The sequence below is a fragment of the Siphateles boraxobius genome, unplaced genomic scaffold, assembly GCF_051911475.1.
Source record: "Siphateles boraxobius isolate OS27281-9 unplaced genomic scaffold, OSU_SipBor_1 56, whole genome shotgun sequence".
NCBI lineage: Eukaryota > Metazoa > Chordata > Actinopteri > Cypriniformes > Leuciscidae > Siphateles > Siphateles boraxobius.
The window spans coordinates 5678593-5702957 of NW_027509182.1; the positions used below are offsets into that span (position 1 = coordinate 5678593).

At 37.2% G+C, this 24365-nt stretch overlaps 1 protein-coding gene across 3 annotated transcripts in view; it reads left to right on the top strand.

Annotated features, from left to right (window-relative positions):
- The first annotated feature begins 2897 nt into the window (after window positions 1-2897).
- Window positions 2898-24365, top strand: part of rabep1 (rabaptin, RAB GTPase binding effector protein 1) — a 29027-nt gene continuing 7559 nt past the window's right edge. For 2 of the 3 annotated variants that reach the window (XR_013195655.1, XM_077206526.1), the window contains exons 1-14: window positions 2900-3059; window positions 4449-4577; window positions 5898-6101; window positions 8213-8373; window positions 8503-8622; window positions 9618-9753; window positions 12984-13162; window positions 13740-13850; window positions 16249-16707; window positions 18741-18845; window positions 18959-19075; window positions 19775-19873; window positions 20408-20548; window positions 23451-23640. Coding sequence is in view for 1 of the 3 variants with exons in the window: in XM_077206526.1 (XP_077062641.1) it covers window positions 3014-3059; window positions 4449-4577; window positions 5898-6101; window positions 8213-8373; window positions 8503-8622; window positions 9618-9753; window positions 12984-13162; window positions 13740-13850; window positions 16249-16707; window positions 18741-18845; window positions 18959-19075; window positions 19775-19873; window positions 20408-20548; window positions 23451-23640 (2197 nt within the window). In the remaining 2 variants the exon portion in view is untranslated. Of the gene's footprint in view, window positions 3060-4448; window positions 4578-5897; window positions 6102-8212; window positions 8374-8502; window positions 8623-9617; window positions 9754-12983; window positions 13163-13739; window positions 13851-16248; window positions 16708-18740; window positions 18846-18958; window positions 19076-19774; window positions 19874-20407; window positions 20549-23450; window positions 23641-24365 lie in introns of all 3 variants that reach the window. The other variant, XR_013195656.1, reaches the window with a different exon arrangement.

Sequence of the window (24365 nt, forward strand, 5' to 3'; positions counted from 1 at the left end):
CCCCCTTCGAGCCGCTTCAGTTGGCTGAGCTGCGGCCACTTTCACTTAAGAGCATACTCCTGCTAGCGTTAGCATCGGTAAGGCGAGTGGGCGATTTGCAAGTGCTCTCCATCAGCGCTTCCTGCCTTGAGTTTGGGCCTAACGACTCTAAAGTCGTCCTCAAGCCAAGGCACGGGTACGTGCCGAAAGTGCTCTCTCCATTCAGAACACAAGTCATTTCACTGCCGGCTCTTCACGCTTCTAAAGACGAGCATCAATCAAACTTACTCTGCCCTGTCCTGGCCCTAAGAGTATGGAGTGCACTGCCCAGTTTAGACAGTCAGAGCAGCTGTTCGTATGCTTCAGTGGGCGCACCGAAGGGATTCCGGTCACGAAGCAGAAACTGTCTCACTGGATAGTGGATGCCATCGCATTGGCTTACGCTACGTTGGGCCGTCAATGCCCCATCGCCGTCAGAGCATACTCCAACAGAGGCATGGCCTCATGGGTGTGGTCCTGTGGTGTATCTATTGGCGACATCTGTGCAACATTTTCATTGATAATGTTAATGTTTTCAAACAAAAATGCAGCAATAAGGATATAAGAAATGCTCCTTGTTCTGCGTCTTTTCCTGCTGCAAGATTCTTTTGATCTTTATTTGGTAATATCTCTTGGGTCAAAGCATGGAAATTGCCAAATAAGTTTTGTGTTAATAACAAAGACTAATAATAACGACTCTAAAGTCATCCTCAAGCCAAGGCCGTGATATGGTGCTACATGACTTGGAGTATGTCGCTTCAGTCGAATTAACCTGAATCCTTTGGCGAGACCATAGTTTGCTGTTTTATAATTTTACTTTTTAGAATTAGGCCTACACCTATTTTACAGCTTGTGTTTTTTTGTTACAAAGTCTTTTTCTCCCTCTCTCTCTTTCTTGTACAGCACTTTGGTCAACTTCAGTTGTTTTTAAATTGTGCCTTATAAATAAACATTGCATTGTATATTGTATTGATTCTGCTTATAGGCAGATGCCCTGCACCCTTTTGGCGGACTCTGCGCTCGGCTTGGTGGGAGCTGCCCGTACCACTGCTCAGCCAATAAGCGCGTAGATCCCTGTACTGTTACAGTACTGCGATATATTATAAAAAGGCTTCAATAATCTGAGAAAAAGGAGTTTCGCCATAGCATAGCAGACGCAATACTCGTTCCCTTTATGTCCGGAAACCAAAGTTACGGAACCAAGACGTTTTAGTGAATACTGCGAGACTGCGATTTCAAAGTACCAAAAACAATTAGATGTATTGAGGCATTCACTGCTGTATAAGGCCTTAACATGAATTGTGATAAATCAGTATTGTTTCCCCTTAAAGATTGCTCCTCTACAGAAATAGAGAACATCCCAATTAAACAAATTAACATATAGGGGTAGTAATTTGGAGAAAAAAAATGTAAAAGCTATATTTTGAACCAATTATTGAGAAAACAAAAACGAAATTTAATTTGTGGTTAATGAGGGATATATCAATTTTCGGGAGGGTATTATTATCAAGGTCTGTATTTATATATTTATCATTAGATGTAGGCTAACTCCCAAGGTGATTAAGGATTTAGATAAGATACTTTATGACTTTATATGAGGGAAAAAAGCCATGTTTTTTTAAAAAAGGAGGTAATAACACCAAAGAGCAAGGGGTAGTTTTCACAGACATGCCCTGCTAGCATGGAAATTGGATGCACAATTTTTCACTGCATTATTTCACATGGAATAACAAAGACATACTAAAAACAAATCACTATTCTATAATACTTGGTTCAATGAAGGGATTATATTAGTAAGACAATTGGTTGATCCCAATGGATATTTATCTACAAAAATTTTAATTACCAGTTAAACCAAGAGAGTTTGCTAATGTTCTTGACGTGATTCCAAAGAGTGTGATGTTACTCTTAAGGAACTCTAATTCAGTGGAGATCAATATGGACAATCTTTGTGGTAACATTTTAATCGATAATGTTAATGTTTTAAAACAAAAATGTACCAATAAGAATATAGGAAATGATCTTTGTTCTGTGTCTTTTCCTGCAGCAAGATTCTTTTGGTCTTCTTTATTTGGTAATATATCTTGGGTCAAAGCTTGGATATTACCTAATAAGTTTTGTGTCAATAACAAAATTGAGGAAGTGTCTTACAAAATATTTCATCTTTCTAAACATGTTTTGGAAAGATTTTAGCTTATTTCATATACCTGTGAATTTTGTGCACCAGAAAAAAACAACAATTTTGCATCTTTTTTTCACTGTACCTCAAGATTATTTTGTAAAGATTTTTAAACCTTTATTAGTAAAAAAAAAAAAAAAAAAAAAAAACTGGTGATATTTGGTGTCGCCAGTAGAATTCTACGTAGAATTTTTTAAATAAGGTATTAAGATCAATTTCCAAAAGATGATTTTTTTATTCCTCTTTTTAGACAACTTTAGCATGGGTGTGTTCACTTATGGGTTAGATTATCTATCTATCTATATCTATCTATCTATCGTTCTATCGATCTATCGTTCTATCTATCGTTCTATCTATCGTAGTGGCAATTCCAGCTGTAGGTGCATTCAGTATTTTTTTCAATTTGGTTAGTTGGTTGGTTGTTTTTATTGGGGCTGTGTTGTGTAAAATTTCCTGAATGATGTGTGAGTTGTTATTTATAAATAAACTTTTTTCAAGTACATTGTTATTTTTGCATCTAAATATTAAACGAAAAATGTATTAATGTATTTATTACAAATACTACTAATATATGTAATCAATGATAAATTATACACATATACAGTACAAATAGTATAAATAAAATTGCATTTATAAAATAAATTAATCGAAATAACGCAGACCTAATGTCAAGATAGCTCCGCCCATTTGGTGTGCGCATGCGCAGTGCGTGTTATTTCTACAATGACGTTGCTCTGTCTCTATTAGCCTGTACTGCTGGGCGCTTCTCACTTTCCGTTCAGAGAGCCGCTTTTCTAAACTCAGTCCCGGGAAACCATGGCCGAGCAGGCCTCGGGATCCACCCGGCCGCCTCAACATGACGGTAAGCGTCTTTCTCCACAAAGAGAGGTTTATTGTGCTGATTTAGCTATGCTCGTTGTAGGCCTGCGGCCTGTTCGTCCACGGATTAGCCAGCAACAGTCAACCGGCTGACAGATAGCCTACACCTCTATTTGAATATTTATTAAAACGTTCTCAAATTATGCTTTAATTCTTGATATATGTCGATGATTCTGACAGAACTCTTCTTGCACAAAACATAAGCTATGCTGATCTTTCGCAACACAGAAAAGTGTTTATATGGTCAACATGATGATGTTGCATCCAGTGATCAGCAGATGACAGCTGGACTGACAGTGTTTTTAGACTATCAGGACAGAATGTGGTTTGTGTTTTTAATGTATTTGAAGTGATTTAATATGTCTACAGGATCTTGTTTGTAATGTTGCTCAGTTGATGACATTGTTTGCGTGCATTTAGTTTAATATAACGTTAGTGGTTTGATGCACATATTGATTTTAATCATGGATTGATGTATACATGCCACAAGCATTACCTTGCACTGACAAAAAGTGTTACATTTTTTAGAACATGCCATTATTGGGACATACTTCAAAGTATATGAAGTAGAATATGTTGCATAAGTCTACTTAAGCACTTTAACTACAAAAGTTTGTGATTAGATGGACTGATGAGAAAACATAATCTTTTTTTCCATTATTTGTGCTCAGCCTCCATAACGTGCCGTTTCTTTTTCAAAATATGATGATCAGGTATAGCTCAAGTGAGATTTTATGGAGGCACTCCATTACTAGCAAATCTATGCAGACACTTGCTGCTTTGATCCAGTTGAGCTACATTTTTTTTTTTTTTTGGTGTAGGTTAAGTTCATATACAGATAACAATCTGTCATCCTTAAAGGCTTGTGGTTGCTTTGGGTGTTGTCATCTTTTACAAATCCAAAAAAAGCCTTTCACTGCAAATATGTTTTTGTAAAATCTTGTATTTAGGCCTAACATTACCAACAGTAAAAACTCAATGATAGAGATCTGTCAGGACAGACTTGTGGTTGACTGACTATTATGGCTGTACTGGCTTGGACCTGGTACTAGAGTTTGTACATGTTTACTTTGATAATATACTGCTTGTCTACAAAGATTTAAGGATTTTCACTGAAGAAAGTAGTTTTGGTTCTATAGGTTTCAGTTCTTTAAATGAATTTGCATTATCCTTATCTAACACTTACATTATATCTATCCAAGCAAGCATGGTTATCTCAGTCTCTCTTTTTGCCATTGAAAATGTCCCATTATCATGCATTATTTACACACATTTTACTCTTGGGTGTACATGGCTAAAGTGCTATTCAGAGGTTGGAGGTGTAGATGTTTGTGAATGTGTGGCACCGATGGCCGATGTGTTGTTTTGGCAGGAGTTCTGGAGCAGCACGCGGCCGAGCAAGAGCAGGATCGAATCGACTTCCTGAAGCTCAAACAACAGCTGGAGATGGAGTTCAACCAGAAGCGTGCCAAGTTTAAGGAACTTTATCTGTCTAAAGAAGGTAATTGTTTACAATAACTGCTGACGAACCAGTAAAAGACAGAAAACTCTGAATCTGAAAGGGTCTGAATTTCTTACCATCAGTTGCATCTTCAAATAAACTTCACTTTATACATATTTATTTATTTGTTTGTGTTATTTATTGTTTTATTTATTTGTATTGTTTTGCTTGTCTATTTATGTTTTATTTACTTTTATTTGTTTTGTTTTAATTTTAATATATATTTTTGTGTGTTTTACTTATATTTGTTTTATTTTTTGTATTTATTATTTGTTTATTTTTTGTATTTTGTTTTTGGCTGTATGAAGTTTACATAGGTGTCCTTGCAGAGTAACCAGGGGTGTAGTTCATCACATTAGCTATGAACATGTTCCACTAACATTTGACAACCTCAAGGTCTCCAATGTGTTCACTTTATGCCTTCATTTTGTAGTATATCTGTATATACTAAAGTATCTCTTGTTTAATCAATTAATCCTAACTTAATTTTGTGAAAAGTTATCTAATTCAGTGACATTTCACATATTTTGATGCGTGGCTTAAGTGTCCTTTTTGGAGCCACTGTAATTCCAAGAAATTTGAACACTTTCTTGGAAATAATTTCTGCCTTATGTGTGGGTTTTTAAAGGTGCAGTAAGCAGTTTCTTAGAATCATTGTTGAACACTGTTTATATTTCAAATCAACCCAAACAAACACACCCCTCCCTTCATTGCTCCGCCCCCCAAAATGCACGAACATGCAATTCAAGAGTAGATGTCTCTTTATCATAGCAGAAGCAAAGAAAAATAAAGCGAAGATGATGAGCGAATGGCAAGGGACATTTTCAACAGTGTTTCTCAGAAATCGCTTTCTGCACCTTTTAAAGGGGGAAAAAAACATGTGGGTTTTACACTCACTGACTTTTTCTCAAACCAGTTCTTACCTTTTCAGTAGACATGTACTGTAACCAAATCCATTACACATTGTGCCTGGATGCACACAGACTTAACAACTAGCAAACAGTTTAGCTGTCATAGATCATGGTTTCATCATTTCATTGTTACTCTGTTCTGGGGCAGGACGAAAGTACTAAACCAGATACGTTTCAAACATTTCAAACAATGTTACCAGGGATCTGAACACAAGGCTCTTTTTACACCCGGTATAAATGTGTCAGGTGATCAGATCACAAGAGGAACAGCAATAAATATAGGTCCAAACAGGGTCCAGTTAAGTTAGTTAAAGATCATATATTTAGGACACAGTGCAGGAGGCTTTACAGAACTGAACCTGTCAGTTCCTCTATATAAACCTTTGTGCTTGTCCTGTAAATCTCTCAGAGGAGCTGAAGAAGCAGAATGTTATACTGGAGAATGCCCAGGCAGAGGTGAACAAGATGCAGGAGCAGCTGGCCGAGGCTAGAGCCGAGATGGAGACCATTAAAGCGGTGGCCACCGTCTCTGAGAGCACGAAGCAAGAAGCCATCGACCAGGTCAAGCAGCAGTGGCAGGAGGAGGTGGCCTCGCTGCAGGCTATTATGAAAGGTAATAGGATACTGATTATTTTTATGCTATAGTGTCTGATGATAACCGATACTCGGAACCAAGGTTTTTTATTTTTTTTATTGTGCTATTTCTGCTATTTGAAACGATAACTAAATCATTCATCACTACCCTGAAGTTGACTGAACTGCTTTACGATACTAATATGGCTTTGAGTAATAATAGAAAGTGAAATAACTTTTGCAAGCAATACATAAATAGCACAATTTTATGCCACTCATTTAAAGACTTAATAGATGGCACCATTTATTGGTGTTTTTCTAGGTTAGTTTTTACCAATGTGTTTTTTTAATTAAATGCTTTTATTCAGACACATAAAATTGATCAAGAGACATTTTAATTCATTTTAAAATGTATTTTAGTTTTAGTTATTTATTTCCAGTTAGTTATTTTAGTGTTTATTTCAATTAGTTGCCAAGACATTTACATTTCGTTTTTCATTATTATTTTTTTTGGTGTTTCATCTAATATTTATATTTATTTCAGCTTTACGTCAATTACATTTTTAAAATATTTTTAGTTGAAGATAATAACTCTGCTTTTAAACATTCTAATCAAAGAACCTTGAAAATAATACATCACAGGTTCCACACAAAAAAAGCACAACTGTTTTCAACAGTAATAAGGATTGTTTCTCAAGCAGCAAATCAGCATATTAGAATGATTTCTGAAGGATCATGTGACTGAAGACTGTAGTAATGATTCTGAAAATGAAGCTTTGTTCACAATATTACAGTTTTTACTGTGTTTTTGTTCAAATAAATGCAGCCTTGGTTTAGACTTCTTTCAAAAAACATTTTAAAAAATCTTACTGACCCAAACTTTTGTCCAGCAGTGTGTGTATTTGTTAAAGAAATGGTTTTTTTTTAAAGTTATTTGCTTGTATAAGTCTCCCCCCCTCCTTTTTGGGTAACCTGCTATATAAGAACTGCAAAACATACCTTTCTATCTCCAGTAAAATGTTTAATGTAGTTAAGCACTTTACTCATGTTGGTTGGTAGCTGACAGTATTGTCATATTAGCCAATATACTTAAAGGGGTAATTTGATGATATTTTAAAAGTTATTTTTTTGTTTTGTTTATTGGGTGTAATGGATCATGCTTTAATGCTCAAACACATCATTTTTTACATACTGTAGATTATTAGAGATCCTCTATTCCCTGTCTGTCTGAAATACACTGATTACTACAAAGCCTCAGAGTGCTCTGATTGGCCAGCTCACCCAATGCGTTGTGATTGGGCAAACACATGAAGTGTGTCTGAAATGTAACACTACTTGTCATAATCGCGAGCTTCAGCTTTCAAGGCTTCTAAAGCAAATATAACCACACAGTTAATAATGTTGTCTGTATTTCCGCATCAGTTCAAGCCAATTTCAAAATCTTAAAATACGGATGATCAGACATGGCTTGAGAAGAATTACGTCGTGCAGAACAATATACAGTGGAATTTTTTTTAGTACTTTCCCAGGTTCAGCTGTTTTCAGTGAAATGTGCTTTACACAAGTTAACTTTTGTGTTGAAATTCTCAGGAACAGCGTTATAAATAAATCTTAACCACTGATTATTTCCACATAACTTAACCACATAACTCTATTATCTTCCATTTTTGGATGGCCAAAGAAAGGGTTTTTTCTTTTGCATCTACACAGCATCTCCGCAATTCACTGAACCCTAATCCTCTTTCTTTGCGTTTGCCTTTGGACTGGCATAGCGTAAGAAATATCTGGACTTCGATCAAGGCATTTTAGTCAGGTCTGAATGAGTGTTCTCTGATTGAATAAATCCCTTTGTGGGAAACTGAGCTTTGTAACTTTGCAGATCGTGTACATGCACAAACAGATCCATTACACACTTAAGGATAAAGAAAATATTAAAAAGCCTCATATGACCCCTTCAGTAAATGAACATTCAAGAGACACTTGATTTGTAGAGAGAGAAGTGCTGACAGAAAGCTACATTACCTCTGGGTTCAGATTCTTGTTAAATCATAAACGTCATAAATAAACTATTTTTGGACAAGGAAGGATTAGCAAGATCTGCTGTGAATTTTTTTTTAATGCATACATCCTTATCTTGGTGTGCGTGTTCAGATGCAGAGCGGGAATTTAAGTTGCAGTTCCAGAAGAAGTTGGAGCAGGACCGTGCTCAGTGGACACAGTACCGCGATGGGATGGAGCGAGAGGTGGCTGAGCTACGCCGCCGTCTTACTGAGGGACAGGAGGAAGAGAATTTAGAGAACGAGATGAAGAAGGTCTGGTTTGCTTATTAATATTTCTATGATTTTAGTTCCCTGGTTTTTTTTAGTCTCGGAATCGTGACTCAAAGCCAGTGTTTGCATTATGTTGGGTTGTTAATCAAGCTTGGGTTTGTATCAATCTAGGCTCAGGAGGACGCAGAGAAGTTACGTTCAGTGGTGATGCCAATGGAGAGCGAGATCGCAGCTCTGAAGGCCAAACTGTCAAGCTCAGAAGATCGAGTTAAGGAACTCGAGGCTGCCAAGGTTAGATGTGCATAGAAAAGTGGAACTGAGAGCCAGACTGTTCTGTTCACATTTATTTTTAGACGTGACACATTTCTGTCAATGCATTCCTTTAATGTGGTTATGCCATGACCTCTTGAATAGGCAAATTCACACCTGCCCAAATAAATAAAGGTTGCATCTGCATTACAGCCTTTAGTTATGATTATGATTATGTGATGATGTTTTTCAGGGTGGCCACGGGTCCTTAAAGTCTTAAAATGTCTTAAATAAAGTTTTCCTTATAAAAGGCCTTAAAAAGTTTTAAAAGGTCTTAAATTCAGATTCGATGGGTTAAATATTTCTGGTCACATTACCGCTAAAATTTCTCCAGTCTGATGGACCCAATGTCCGTCCAATAACCAGTGAAGCATCGAATCGCGAGATTGATTCTGATTTTATTACATAAACAGCGATTGATAATCATAATGTATTTCTGGTATCGCTGTTGAGACTCGTGCTACCTGTCTCTGTGAGAGATTTTATAGTGAGAAATCAAAACAAATAAGCATTACAGCTCACATAATAAAACTCACAGAACAAACATGCTGAGGTAGAAATCCAAAATGTTGGATATAGTTAAGTAACATAACATGACGGGAGCTATTTTGCTGAATATTCTCACGATTGCAAATGTTACATTGATTTTAGTTCAATAAACAAGTAGTCCATCACAGGTTTGGTCTTAAATTTCATTCAAAGTGGCATTAAAAAGGTGTTAAAAAGTCTTAAATTTAACTTGTTTATATCTGTAGACACCATCAGTGGAGTCTTGTAAAAGTTGGCGGAAGTCAATGAGCTAGTGTCGGTAAAGTCGAAAGGTTGTAGATCTGTAGTCTGCCAGTTTATTTTCAAACATAACACTTTTTTTTTTAAGCCAGATTTTTTACTTTGAAATGTCTGAAATTATGCTTCTGTTAATGGGTGCTTTTACTTTTCATCATGAAAAATGAAGTTTGAACTTGGTTATTTCCCAGGTGAAGGAGCTCAATCACGTTCTGGAGGCTGAGAAATCATGCCGTACAGACTTAGAGATGTATGTTGCTGTCCTCAACACCCAGAAATCTGTCCTTCAAGAGGATGCAGAGAAACTTCGGAAAGAACTCCATGAAGGTATGCGAACAAAATAATTTTTTTATACGCAAACATTTCTGAAAAGTTATGATTCATAGAATATTGTATTTGTTTTTGTAATTCTACATTTTCTTCTTCTTTTGCTTGATTGGTTGGCCATTTCATGTAGGTTGCATGATTGCATCGTGCTTTGTACAGTCTCTATTTACATTTTGGTTTAGGCATTATGTGACTATTTTGGTTTTGTGACCCCAAAGTGCACCACCATTTACTGGTAGCACTTTATTTCACAGTCCTGTTTCGCATGAAAATACTATGTCCTTATTGTAGTAGTGACACTAACTAGGTTCTAACCCTAAAACTTAACTTAACCCATGTAGTTACCTTACACTACTCTGTACTTTTGTGGCAGGTACATTGAAAGTGCAAATACTTAAAAAATAGTGCAACCAATTTACTTACTTGTACACAGGTATAAATTATACTTGAGATATAACTATGAAGGTATTTTTGGTGCAAAACAACTGAATGCCTGTGACAGTGAAATTTGTAGTTGTAGAGAATAGCCACACATGTGTATCAGTAAATTTGGAGTCACAGAGAGAGATGTTTTAAGAGTTGCAAACTTGTAGACTTTTTTTTCTCTCCCACAAACACAACAACAGTTACACCTTCTCAAATTCTTCATTGCAGATGCACAAATCCTATTCTACAAATCACAAATGTATAAACCCGTGCGCTCACATTTTTGCTGCAGTGAATATGGTGCAAAATGCATTTAAACACCCGCATCAAAAAATGTGAAGTCACAGAAAATTTTTGACCATCCGCAAATCAGTATGTGAATTCAGCCAAGGAGAGTTGCACACTTGTAGAATATTTTCTCACAAATATCTTGTATATTTTTCTAGCACAAACACAAGTACATAACTACAGCTGCTTGAATCTGCAGCGACAAATCTCAAACACCGTTTTTCGCTTTCAAGTGACAAGTTTCGCACACTCTCCCTTTTGCACCATATATCTTGTTAAATGTGGAGCAAAAGTGACTTGTGCATCTGTAGAGGCAGTGGGCGGAGCCTAAATTAATATTCATGAGTTTCCCAGGCATGGGTGTGGAACTGCTCATTTTAGTTCACTCAGAGGTTCACTCCTCGTTTCTCAGCAGGTTTAATGGGTTATTTCAAAAAAGGTAAATATAGTTTCAGCGCAAACTTAAAAACATGGTCAAAAACATTTTTTGACCATTCCCTCCCCTTTATTAAATAAAATAATAATTACATGTGTGCGTTCTTACAGAGATGTTTGCAACATTGACATTATTATCAATCATGCTAACATTCGCTAACCTTTCACAATTCTGAACAGGTTGCGATGACCAAAATCTTATTTCAAGACATGAGTCATTTAATATTTTTTAAATGTCGTTTTATAATTACAATATTGATAATTAATTTGATATTATCTTTGTTATTAAAAATAAGCAAAAAAGAAAATTACAAATACTATGAGACAAATAAAAGAAACAGTGCTTAATTTCTTTTTTGAATGCTACTATTAAATAGACCCACTGTAGCCGAAAAAATTTGTCTTTCTTCACTCTATAAATGAACTATAGACTGATTCTTAATAAATAGAATACATTTATTCAGTCAAGCATTGGGTGATTGTCTATTTTCATTTTCCAATTTGTTGGATTAACATTAATCACACAGAATATTGTGCTGCTGGTCTGGCCCTTTAAGACCTGCACGTAGTCAATACATTGGAAGTGAAGTGAAGTGAAGTGACACGTGATGGCCAAGTATGGTAACCCATGGTAACCCATACTTGGAATTTGACCTCTGCATTTAACCCATCCAAGTAATTGCACACACATTAGGAGCAGAGTAGTGAGTAGTGAACACACACACACTGCAAACGTGGATACACACACCCGGAGCAGCGGGCAGCCTTGAGTGGCGCCCGATGAGCGATTGGGGGTTAGGTGCCTTGCTCAAGGACACCTCAGTCATATTCCTACCGGTACTGGAATCAAACCAGCAACCTTTGGGTCACCAGTCCAACTCTGTTACCAATAGGCCATGACTGCCCCCCAATTTTTTTTTTTTTAACACATAGGATATCTTTTTACAAATGGTTTACTTTCGGTAAAGACATACGTGACTGTCTTTACGTGAATACTCGCCAGGACGTGCATTTTTACATTGAATTTTGACTATTCAAACCTAAGAATCCGCGAAAGAGAACTGAAATCACAATCGCATGCTGTGTGAAAGGCGTGTGCACGCTTCAGGTCTCAGGCCTGCTATTATTTTCTATTATTTTAGTTAACCTGAAATGTGACTAAACACTACCTTCCAAAAACTAAGGTTTTTTTTTTTTTACATAATTAAAAAAAAAGAAAGAAATTACCTATTTTATTCAGCAAGCACACATTAAACTAATAAATTGATCAATAGTGACAAAAGTCATTTAAAATGCTACAAAAGATTTCCATTTCAAATAAATGCTGTTCTTTTGAACTTCCTTTTCATCAAATATTCATGGAGGAAAATGTTATTATGGTGTCAACAAAAATATTATGCATCACAACAGTTTTCAACATTAATAAAAAGAAATGTTTCTTGAGCAAAAAAAATCAGCATTTTAGAATGATTTCTGAAGAATCATGTGACTGACTGAAGACTTCTGAAAAGCTTTGCTACCACTTAATTTACATTTTAAAATATATTACAATAGAAAACGGTTATTATAAATTGTAATGATATTTCACGCAATTACTGTTTTTGTCATAACATAAATTCTTACTGTCCCCAAATTTGGTGGTCACAAAACTTGTTTTTAAGAGTTAAACTTTTTAACATGACACGCTGTCTTTAAAATTCATCATTCAGTGGTTTTATTTGCTCGGAAAACAGGGATATGAAACATTCGCGAGAACGAATGCGTCCTGTGTGAAAACTGTTCTACATGCCAATAAACTTTTGTACACTTTCTTTGTTGACTTATATGGTATTCAACTTCTGTTTATCACATTGTGAAATGTAATTTATACACTGTAAGGATCGATGCATGAGTTTGTGCAGATGGTGTTTTATTTTGATCAGAAGTCACTCGCACAGGCGTGACATTTTTTTGTTTGTTTACAATACACAGTCATTTTAACTCACAAATCCAAGTAAAATGCTTGTACTGACAGGTCAGAGGGCTTTATATATTTAGTACCAAGTCAGTTGATTTCAGCTGATTGAATTGTCTTCTTTCAGTGGTTCATCTGCTGGAGTTGGAGCGGCAGCAGCACAATCAGCTGAAACACACTTGGCAGCGTGCCAACGATCAGTTCCTGGAGTCACAGCGGCTTCTCATGCAAGACATGCAGCGCATTGAGAGCGTGCTGTCCTCCGAGCAGCTGCGGCAGGTGGAGGAGATGAAGAAGAGGGACCAGGTACTTCTTTTTTAATGAACTGGAAGCATGAATTAAATCAGTTGTTAAAAACGCAGACTCAAAGCAATTCTCAAGTGAAGTATAGAAGCATGCATGAAGAATGTTTCTTGACTCACTAAAACCTAAAATGCTACACGAAGCAACATTTCTGACAAATCAGAACATATTTGATGTTTAACTTAGGTCAGTGGGATTGTAGATATTTTGTAGTAGGCAGAACTAATCAGCAGAATTAAAAGAAGGATAAATGAAGATTGTCACCATTTACTTATTTAGATCTTTTTTTTTTTTTAGAAGATTTTTTGAAAGTGTCTTTTTGTTTTTTTCGCCCTGTACATTGAAAATCAATGGTGGCCATGGTGTTTTTGGACCCCGGCATTCTTTCAAATATCTTCTTTGTGTTCTTTCACTGTATACACATTTAAAACCAAATTGCACTTCAGTAAATTATGACATTTACTTGGGTGAACCATCCAAAATGTAAAGTGAGGGGATTTATCTTGGTGCTATATTGTGTTGCATCTGGATAGTTCAGTGTTATTCTGACATTTATGCCAACATTTATACATTTTACCAGGAAGAGGATGAGAAGGAGCGATTGAGTCAGGCTAAAGAGGCAAGTGAGGATGATGGGACGGAGCATGCAGACGCAGTGGAGGATTCTCTGCTCGGACTCTCTATAGAAGAGGTATCCATGTCACTTCTGCAAACCTCACTAAAGCTAGAACTAAAACGGCTTTTAATTCATTTAAAGGTAACACTGTAGTTCCTGTAATTATGGGGACAACTTTACTGCTCTGATTAGTTATTGCTAAAATACTGTTTGTGTGTGTATATATATATATATATATATATATATATATATATATATGGTATGATTTCACTTTCCTACTGGGACACGCCCCCTCAGCTGGACTGGGTGCAAAACATCCTGCATCATGACTGGCTCTCAAGCTTAATGAAGACTAGTAAACAGTGATCAAATAAGAACAAAGAAACTAATGACAAGCATATAGGAAAACAAACTATAATTGAGCAAATGAAATAGCCCTACCTGAATAACTTAAAGCACTAGAAATAAGAAATACTATTATATAATATAATAAATAATTATATAAAATAATTAAATGTATATAAAAAGACACTGCATAGTCTTCATTGTGTAAATATACATTTATTCTTATCAAAGTTACAAAAGTGATTCAGTCAAGAGCAGTGAGAGATTTTAGTGTCCTAGCGCATTTACGAAATGGGTAGGTACGAGCTATACCCTCGAGTTTGAAAATTTCCTCAATTACACCGGTACTAAAGAAACCCTCAATTGATGCCTCTATCTTATCTATAAGCGTCCTATATCCATTGTGCCGTTTATTTCAAAGGTATTTGAGAAAATTGTATTTTTACAGCTTCAGACTTTCTTAAACGACAATCATATCTTTGAAAAGTTTCAATCAGGGTTTAAATCATTGCATAGGTACAGAAACTGCCCTTACAGAAGTTCTCAATGATATTTATATGACTACAGATTCGGGAGATTCCATCATTTTAGTTATGTTAGATTTGTCTTCTGCTTTTGATACCGTTGACCACACGATTCTCATTTCCCGACTTGAGTCTTACGTTGGAGTAGGTGGCGTGGTCCTGAGCTGGTTCAAATCTTTTTTAACTAATAGACGTTTCTCTGTAAAAATTGGACGTTTCTCTTCTTCACTCTGAAATCTATCTTGCGGTGTGCCTCAGGGTTCTATTTTAGCTCCTGTCTTATTCTCACTATATCTTCTTCATCTGGGCTCTATTTTTAGTAAACACAATATCTCATTTCACTGTTATGCTGATGACATACAGATTTATATGCCTAGGTCTAAGAAAAATAAGAGTGCTCTAGACAGTCTGACAAAATGTCTTGAGGAGGTAAAAGCGTGGCTTGCTGGAAACTTCCTGTTTTTGAACTCAGACAAAACAGAAGTTATTGTTTTTAACCCCTCAGAAACTAGGCAAATCTATGATTTTGACCTGGGATCTATAGATCTATCTATTGCTCCCCAGTTACGGAACTTAGGTGTGATTTTAGATAGCTCCTTTAAATTCGATAAACAAATTGGTGCTGTCATCAGATCTAGTTTTTTTCTATCTTCACTCTATAGCGAAAATTAAATCTTATCTCCCTAAATGCTCGTTGAAGATTGCGATCCATGTTCTTATCACCTTGCACCTGGACTATTGTAACCTTCTTTATTTCGGTGTATCAAAGTCCCAAACAGCCCGCCTACAAATTTTTAAAAATCCTGTGGCGAGATTCCTTATGGGAAAAAGGAAATTTGACCATGCCACCCCCCTGCTGAGATCCTTTCACTGGCTACCGATAAATTTTAAAATTGAATATAAAATTTTACAATTGAATTTAAATGTTAATACTGGTGTATAAATCTTTAAATGATTTAGCACCTTCTTATCTATCTGATTTACTTCATTTCTACTGTCCCACTAGAAGTCTTAGATCTGAATCGAAACAACTTCTTCAGATACCTAAAACCCGGCTAAAATCAAGGGGAGACCGAGCTTTTGAAGTGGCTGGTCCCAGACTCTGGAACAAGCTCCCACTTTATATTAGAGCAACTTCATCTCTGTCTGAGTTCAAGTCTTGTCTTAAAACCTATCTATTTTCGGTCGCTTTTATCTTAGAATGATTATTCTGCTCTGAACTGCTTGTCATTATTTATGCCTCTAAATTGCATTAGTTTCTTTCTCTATGTGTACAGCACTTTGGTCGGCCAGTGGCCATTTTTAAATGTGCTTTATAAATAAACTGAAACTGATTTACCTATTATAGCTTATCCACGTTGTGTGCACAAAGTAGACTCTGACACAGGCAATACGTGCCATCGGAGAAGCATTAATTAAATGTCACCGTTTCTGTTAATGATTTCGGCCCTCAAACAATTTCATTTTCAAATTCGCTTTCAGTCACAAAAATTTTGGTGCATCACTTTTATGAACTGTAACAAGTTCTTTATCTTAACTTTTTAAAGCATCTTTCAGGACAGTTGAGTCAATGCATCTTGTTTTCTTTCTCCTTTTGATCTCAGTCCCACCTCAGCCACAGTATGCACAGCTCTTTGCACTCTCTGGACGCAGACACCCCGGGCCGCCCGGACGGCTCTGACCCTTATAAAGACGGGCTTCGGAGGGTTCAGTCCACAGACAGTCTGGGTTCTTCAGGAGGGACCTTACAGCCTCACGGTCTGGGAGGACACAACAACAAGGCCAAGTCCGCCAGCCAGCTGGACGAGTCAGACTTTGGTCCTCTAGTGGGGGCAGACTGTGTGGGCTTTGACAGCATGGACAACTCCTCCTTATCATCCCTCCACCCTGGACACTTTCTCCTCACCAAGGACCAGGAGAAGGCCATTAAGGCCATGACCCCAGAGCAGGAGGAGACCGCATCACTCCTGTCCAGCATCTCTCACATTACTGATACGGCTTACCTGCCTCCGACTGGCTACCGAATGGTCAGCGAGAGCGAGTGGAATCTACTGCAGCAAGAGGTCAGATAGTAAATGCTTTGAATTGTTGTTTTCGTTTATTTATTCATATTCGATGATTGAGCTGTCTAGTTTGAACTCTGTGTTTTGTTTTCTGTACAGTAGACTTGTTAGTGAAAATATGTTGTGATCTAAAAGAAGACTTAAGGTTGTTTGTAATAGCAAACAAAAACCATCCATATTGCTTGTAATATTTTTGAATTACACAGTATTTATACTGTTTACAGTATATCAGTTCTTTTGAATTTATGTAGGAACTACTTGTGCTACATATGCTTTTATATTGCCATCAGAAACCTACACTCTTTTAAACTGTTATTTTTAGTGAATCAGAAACAAAGCGCATACAAATGACTCTTTTGTGCCGGTTGTTTTTGAAGAATAAGAAACATTACCAGTGTAGTTCATTAGTTCGTTAGAACACGTTCATCTCGAGACGAGTTCGTTCAGAATCAGCTACATATAGCAGGTCGGCTGAATCGATTTACTTCTCATACATTCCCATGGCGTCACAGTGGATTTCCCTGTTGAAGCCTAGCGTCCATTGACTTCAATGGGGCTGCTTTGAACAGTTTTTTTCAGTGCTTCGAAACTATACGGTCATTGGATAAATGCTGCGATTATGTCCCGATTATGGGCCTGGACTATTGGGCTTCTGCGTGATGATTGGAGGGTCTGTCCAAAGACTGCATCTCCTCATGATTGACAGCGATGTTGTACTATAAAAAGTCGCTGACGCTGAAGCTATTCGAGCTCCGTCCGATCGCAGATTTTGCAAGTGTAGTCGAAAGACCAACTGCTGCAACCTATTTCTTGGTATTTGGTTGGCGAAATTGCTAGGCAAGTTTCATCATACATTTTACACAATTAGACACCACATCCCTTGTTTTCGTTTAACCTAATTCACACATTTCCTCCGTCGAGTTTAATATCTTTTTTTTAAAAGATTTTGAAAGACCAGCAGCCGCCACTGGAATGTGGGTAGTTTAATTCCCCAACAAATGACTGTTTTGAGCAGCTGTTGTTTTTAGTGTATCGGAAATCCAACCCAACCAGTGTAGTTCTGCCCTGTTCAAAATACCCACCCTCGCGGTCTTTGCACTTGACCACTTGTCTACTTGCATGACGCATTTTCTGTATTTGTCCTAAGTGTTCAAGTAGGCGTGAAGACGGGAAGTGTGTGTAGAACTTTTGATTACCCGATGGTATACCACTTATAGTCTTGCATAAAATGCAAGCGTTTATAGAGCTTTATTTTTATTTTCAATACTTTGCTTTTTAAAATAAACTTCTAAATGTCTGTTCAGTAGTCACTATGTAACTAACAGAAGACACAATTTTAAAATTGTGGTGCTTCTAATCAAGTGATTAAAAAGCAGTTACAAATGTTGTACAAAATACGCATAATTTAGTAGTAAAACATTGTGTTGCACGTTTTATTGGTGCAAGGATGAGTAGGGTATATGTAATATCTAATTAACTTAACCGATTTCAGGGCACATGAGTCGCCGAACATAATGCATGATGGGATATGCCTAGACTCAATAGTGTGGGTTTAGTGCGTATTAAGGTCACTGCACTTTGGCATTTTTAAGACGTAGGACAGTCTTGCGCAGGCATTTCCTGTCGCGTGCACACGCTCTCAAGTGGCCAAGACAGCAAATGTGTGTATTTGGACAGGCCATTTATTTTTATAAACGTATGAATCTTTCGAGCTGGTTATTTTTGGTGAATCAGAAACAGAGAACAACCCGTAGTATAGTTCAACTCAAATGACTCTTGAGCGGGTTCTTCTAAGTTGTAAAAAAATTTCACAGGCTCAGAAGTTAGCTACTTGTTTGAATCAGTGTGATGAAGATTTGTGAACTTTAGGTGATAAAGTGTGAGACAATAAGCCGACACTGCTTGCTGAATTAAACATGCAATGTAACAAGTTCACGTGACAATGGAGCATGCGATTGTTTTTAATGTATCAGCAAATATGCCAACCTTTCATAACACATTTTATGTTTGTTTTTGGTGTGGTTTCACCTCAGTTGAAGAACGCTGGAAGGAAGTTGGGGCGCCGATGTGATATGTGCTCTAATTATGAGAAACAGCTGCAGGTCATACAGGGACAAGAGGCCGAGACAAGAGAACAGGTTTGTCTTTTTGTGCCATTAAAAATCAAGTACAAGACCCCTATTGAAATCATTCAAAAGGACATTACATTATCTGTAGCAATTCTTACACAGTGAATTTCCTTTGCCTTCAGGTTAAAAAGCTCCAGGTCATGTTGCGGCAGGCGAACGATCAGCTGGAACGGACGATGAATGAGAGGCAGGAGTTAGAGGACTCTATCAAACAGGCCAATGAGGAAACTACTGCCAAGGTAAAGCTGATCTCTCTGATGGATTTAGTGAAGCACAAACCCATTGAACGGGTAAACGTGGATGGGATCACATGTGCTTGTTGGAGCATCATATACTGTGAGGAAACTTCTGTAATGTTACATCTTTAAAATGGTTCCTCACATCAAATAGATAGAAAGTTCAAAAGAACAGCATTTATTCTTTAAAGAATCCTGAAAAAGGTGTCGCGATTGACGACAACGAATATTAAGCAATACAAATGTTTCAAACATGGATATTAATAAGAAATGTTTGTTGAGCAGCAAATCAGCATATTAGACTGATTTCTGAAGGATCATGTGACACTGAAGTCTGGAGTAATGATGCTGAAAATTCAGCTTTGCCATCACAGGAATAAATTACATTTAAAAACGAAAAAATTGAAAAAATTGATTTAAAATTGTAGTAATATTTCACAACATTACTGTCTTTATTATGCTTGTGTTCAAATGAATGCAGCCTTGGTGAGCATAAGATTTTTTTTTTAATGTTTTTAAAAGAAGACAAGATCTTATCAACCTTTTTTTAACACTAGTGTACCTTATAAGGCAATATTGCTTTGCTGACTACTGTTTTAAACCGAGCCAGTGTTTAAATAGGAAGAATGCACAGACTGCTCTGAATGTTTCTGTTCTTCCAAGTCAAACGACTTCAGTCATTTTCATTTGTCTGGCTCACAGATCTTAGAGTTGAAGCAGAAGGTTCAGGAGTCTGAGTCTCTCGTAAGCGCTCTCCAACAGGCCTTCAGCCAGGCCAAGAGGAACACCCAGGAACAGATGGTATGACCAAATACACTCACTTACACACCACACAAAAACATTCACTCGCTTTGCTTGAGGACTTGAGAGAGCATATGTTTATTTTTTTTTTCATTGAAAAACATCTAATGTAGAACCTTTCGGTATAGATCTAGACCTATGTTCAATTTCTTCATGTACTAATGCTCTAAAGTGTCTTTTGGCATTCACTATTGGCTGCAATATGTTCATGGTCTCTGCGCTTGCTTGAAGCACATCTGGTTGAAATCTGAAGTTGCACTATTAAAGTGATAAACTTAATGCTGGTGTGACATGATCCCCAAAATAAATCGCTCTGGAAAGGGTTCTGTCGGTTAGTTATTACCTGAGGAATGTGCGGTGAATCTCTCGGTGTCACATTGATATTTTCATTGGCAGTTTTCTTTGAAAATCCTCTTTTATAATGGATCGTTTTCCACTTTAAATGGATATACTGTATGCTTTAGAAAACATTTGTGGCTTGCAGTGGGTTTTGTAGGTTAAGTGGTGTGTGTGTGTGTGTGTGTGTGTATCCAGGCTGTGCTGCTACAGTCCAGAGAGCAGGTGACTGAAGAGCTGAACAGACTGCAGAAAGATAATGAGAGTCTTCAGGGTAAACACAGACTTCACATGACGCTGCAGCAGCAAGAGGACTTTCACATGCCGACCACTGTACAGGTACTACAGCACGTATGAGAGTGTTCGACGTTAAGATTATTAAGTTGACGGTCATTAAAAAAATAAGAACAAATATTCAAATTATAAGCAATAACACAAATAAATACAATAGAACACATTTCCAAATGAAATAAACTTTTTTTCCAGTTGGTCTAACAGGTTTTCAGGTACATAATCGAAGAGTAATCAAATGTAAAATAACACTGAATATTCTTAACTGACTGTATAAATTAAGATTTGAATATTCTTCACTGACTGTATAAATTAAATTTAGAATAATCCTTAAGTTACAAAAATTATATATATAAAAAAAAATCTTTAACTTTTGTTGTTTGATTAACATTAATGACACAGACAGCAGCAGTATATTAGACTGCTGTCACTTTAAGACAGACTGCACGAATCCAATATACTGTTAAACATTTGTTTTATTTCTCAACTGTTTACGTTCACTTAAAGCGGCACTATGCAGGATTTCAGTTTTTGTCAAACAGCGACCCCTAGAGTCGCTGTAGAGTACTTGTATTTAACGTTACTGTCGTAACAACTCACGCAGAGTGAGACAGTCTATGATCTGCACTCACGGCCTCTGCACTTCATAATAATAAAGTAGCCTACCGGAGCCTAAATGCCAGATGACATCAATAAAGTTACATCATGTACGTCGCATTATTTCATAACAATGTCGGTTATTATGATGTTGTTCGACATGATTATTGCAATTTATCATAATAGTTTGCAAATTCTGCTCATTTACACCATTTACAACGTGTAGGCTTATTTATGTCCTGATTATTAAATGAGATATTGACAACTGTTCTCATGATAATCGCAGGAATCAACTTTAAAAGTGAAAGCCTGACTGAGTAGGACTCTTGTCCGGTTCCTTGCGCTGTCAGATTCTCGTTACCTTTTTCTAGACTCTTCCGACAGCGTTTTCTTCATTTTTTTCTCCATTCTGAAAACGAAGGTCCGATATTTACCGTATTTTCCGGACTATAAGTCGCTCCGGAGTATAAGTCGCATCAGCCCAAAAATGCGTCACGACGAGGAAAAAAACATATATAAGTCGCACTGGACTATAAGTCGCATTTATTTAGAAAAATATTTAACAAAATCCAAGACCAAGAAAAAGTTATTTAAACAGACTTTAATTCATTAAAACAGAAGGCATTTAAGTTATTCAGCTACACACAATAGCACAAAGAACAACAGGCTGAATATGTGTCCGGTATGTTGTTAACGTAACACATCAACAGTTAGCTACACAATAGCATAAAGAACATACCTGAGAGGCTGAATAGGATCAAATAAAATAAAATAAAAACATAAGACAGCGAGTCCAACAGTTATCGGTAAAGCAATTTCACCAAGCTCCCACGATCTTATTCCACAACACTGAAGAGAGATTTTTTCAGCGGTAAAACTAGCTGTAGTCTAGAGCGCATAGAGCGTTCTCTCGTGGCTGTAGACGGTAATGTCACCCCAAATTTCGGCAAATGATACATTCACGTCATACCACAAATACATCAAAAACTCGCAAATAATAATCTGGGGCCGTCAGCGATCCTGTGACGAGTAAATCTTGGTAATTTTGATATATAAGTCGCACCTGACTATAAGTCGCAGGACCAGCCAAGGTATGAAAAAAAGTGCGACTTATAGTCCGGAAAATACGGTACTCGTGTCTGACTCCTTGCTCGGTCAGTCTGCCGTTTCCTCTTTCTCTGTTCCTCCGACAATGCTTTCCTAGCTTTCTGCTTCTTATATGCCGGTTTAGCCATGACGATAGTTGTTCTTATAGCTAGCCGGATCCTGGATGGGGGCGTGTATGCGTGTAATGTGTGCAGTGCCGTAAAGCAATTCGTTACATCGCGAGAGCTGAAATCATGTGATACTCCCTGACGCTGAGGCCGGCGGTCCGCCGGGCCAAAGTTGCAAGTGCGTTTTTTCCACTCACAGGCACCAGAGGGGGGCGAGACGACCACCATTCAACCGGAAAAGAGTCATATAACCATTCCAATAACTCCGAAGCTGTTCAGTTAACCTAAAAAAAACGCATAGTGCTGCTTTAAGACATAACCGACTATGTTTACTAGGATACTCGCCAAGTTGGGCATTTGGGCAATTTTTTGTGAATATGTCCGTTCAAGTGCAAGAAGACATAGACAGCACAGGAATACTGAATTGAATTCTTTTTTTGAGACGTAGCCTTCAGGGCTCATGCTTCGGATGTGTGCGCACAAAACCTCTTACAGTGCACGAGTATCGAATTGAGTTCTTGTTTGCGTCTTCTTGCGCTTAAATATTTACAGTGGCAAGGCTTAAAAATAAATGCAAATGATTAACTTTCATGACTATGCTGCACTGGCCCGATTCACTGAGGTTCATTTTTGTGACGTGCTCAAGCAGTAAGTGCGCTCTCCACACAAACACAGATATGCGCCTAATAATAGCACACATTTATCTAGGTTAAGATTAGTGCGAGCGAACTCGTAAAGTTGCTACTACTTACATGTTTCAAGTGATAAGCCATATTTGAGGTCGAGGAATGATAGACGAATGTTTGGATTGCTCTGCGTTAGCGATCTGTTCGTCACAGCCTGCGTGAATTAGCCACTTCCTGTGGATTTTTTTTTTTGCGACTAATGACTAATACAGTTTTGGTCGTCCAAGTCTCTGTTAGTCGACTTTTAGGGGGCAGCGGGGAATAGGGAAATAGGAAAAAGAATAATAAAACCTTAAATGATGGCAAAAAAATCTGGGAAATTAATAAAAAAATCTTAGAAAGTTATGTAAAAATGTTGTTTTGTCAGAGCCAACTATTTTTTTTAAACCAAACAAAAATCCTTATCCAGTAAACGATATTATAGTCTTTTTTTTATGTAATTTTTCCACACAGGAACTTCAGAAGCTGGTGTTGCAGTACAGAGAGGACATTGTTTCTGCATGCACAGGAGCGGAGCATTTGGAGGAGAAGCTTAAGGCTGAAATTCTGTTCCTGAAGGAGCAGATTCAGGCAGAGCAGTGTCTAAAAGAAAACCTAGAGGACACACTACAGCTGGAGATAGAGGGCTGTAAAGAAGAGATCGGTGAGTGGAGTGGACATGTCAGTTGAGTTGTTTAGTCATAGAAATCTTACGTACGGGCGCTATAATTGTGTGTATGAGCAAAAGTATTGGGAATTCAAGTGTTTCAATTGGACCAATTGCACCTGCCATGCAGTCTGCATTTACAAACATTTGTGGGAAAAAATGGCTCGTTCTGAAGAGCTCAGTGGATTCAAATCGGCATACCAAGACATTTTGGACAATGCTATGCTTCCAACTTTGTGGGAACAGTTTGGGGAAGGCATGACAATTCCCCAGTACACAAAACAAGGTCCATAAAGACATGGATGGGTGAGTTTGGTGTAGAGGAACTTGACTGGCCTGATATATATATATATATATTTATATATATATGTTATGTACTTTACAATTTGAATTTCAAGCCAAAATAAGTACATTATGAAATCTACAACTACTGTGATATCAAATAACTCATACCGTGATATAAGATTGTTCATTGCGCCTACCCATAACTTGAATGATTAAACAGCTCTGAAGGTTTACACTGGCTTACATTTGAGGCTTTGAAATATGAGGCTTTTAGCGGTTTGGAAAAATTTTACTAAATCCAAATTCTCTTTTTAAAGGAATTACTCCTTCCTCCTCCTGTTTAGCTTCCAATACCTGATTAAAATCATTGAAGGGTTGTGAAACTACATTTAACTACTTATTTACCTCTAATGTATTGCATTTCAATACTATCTTTT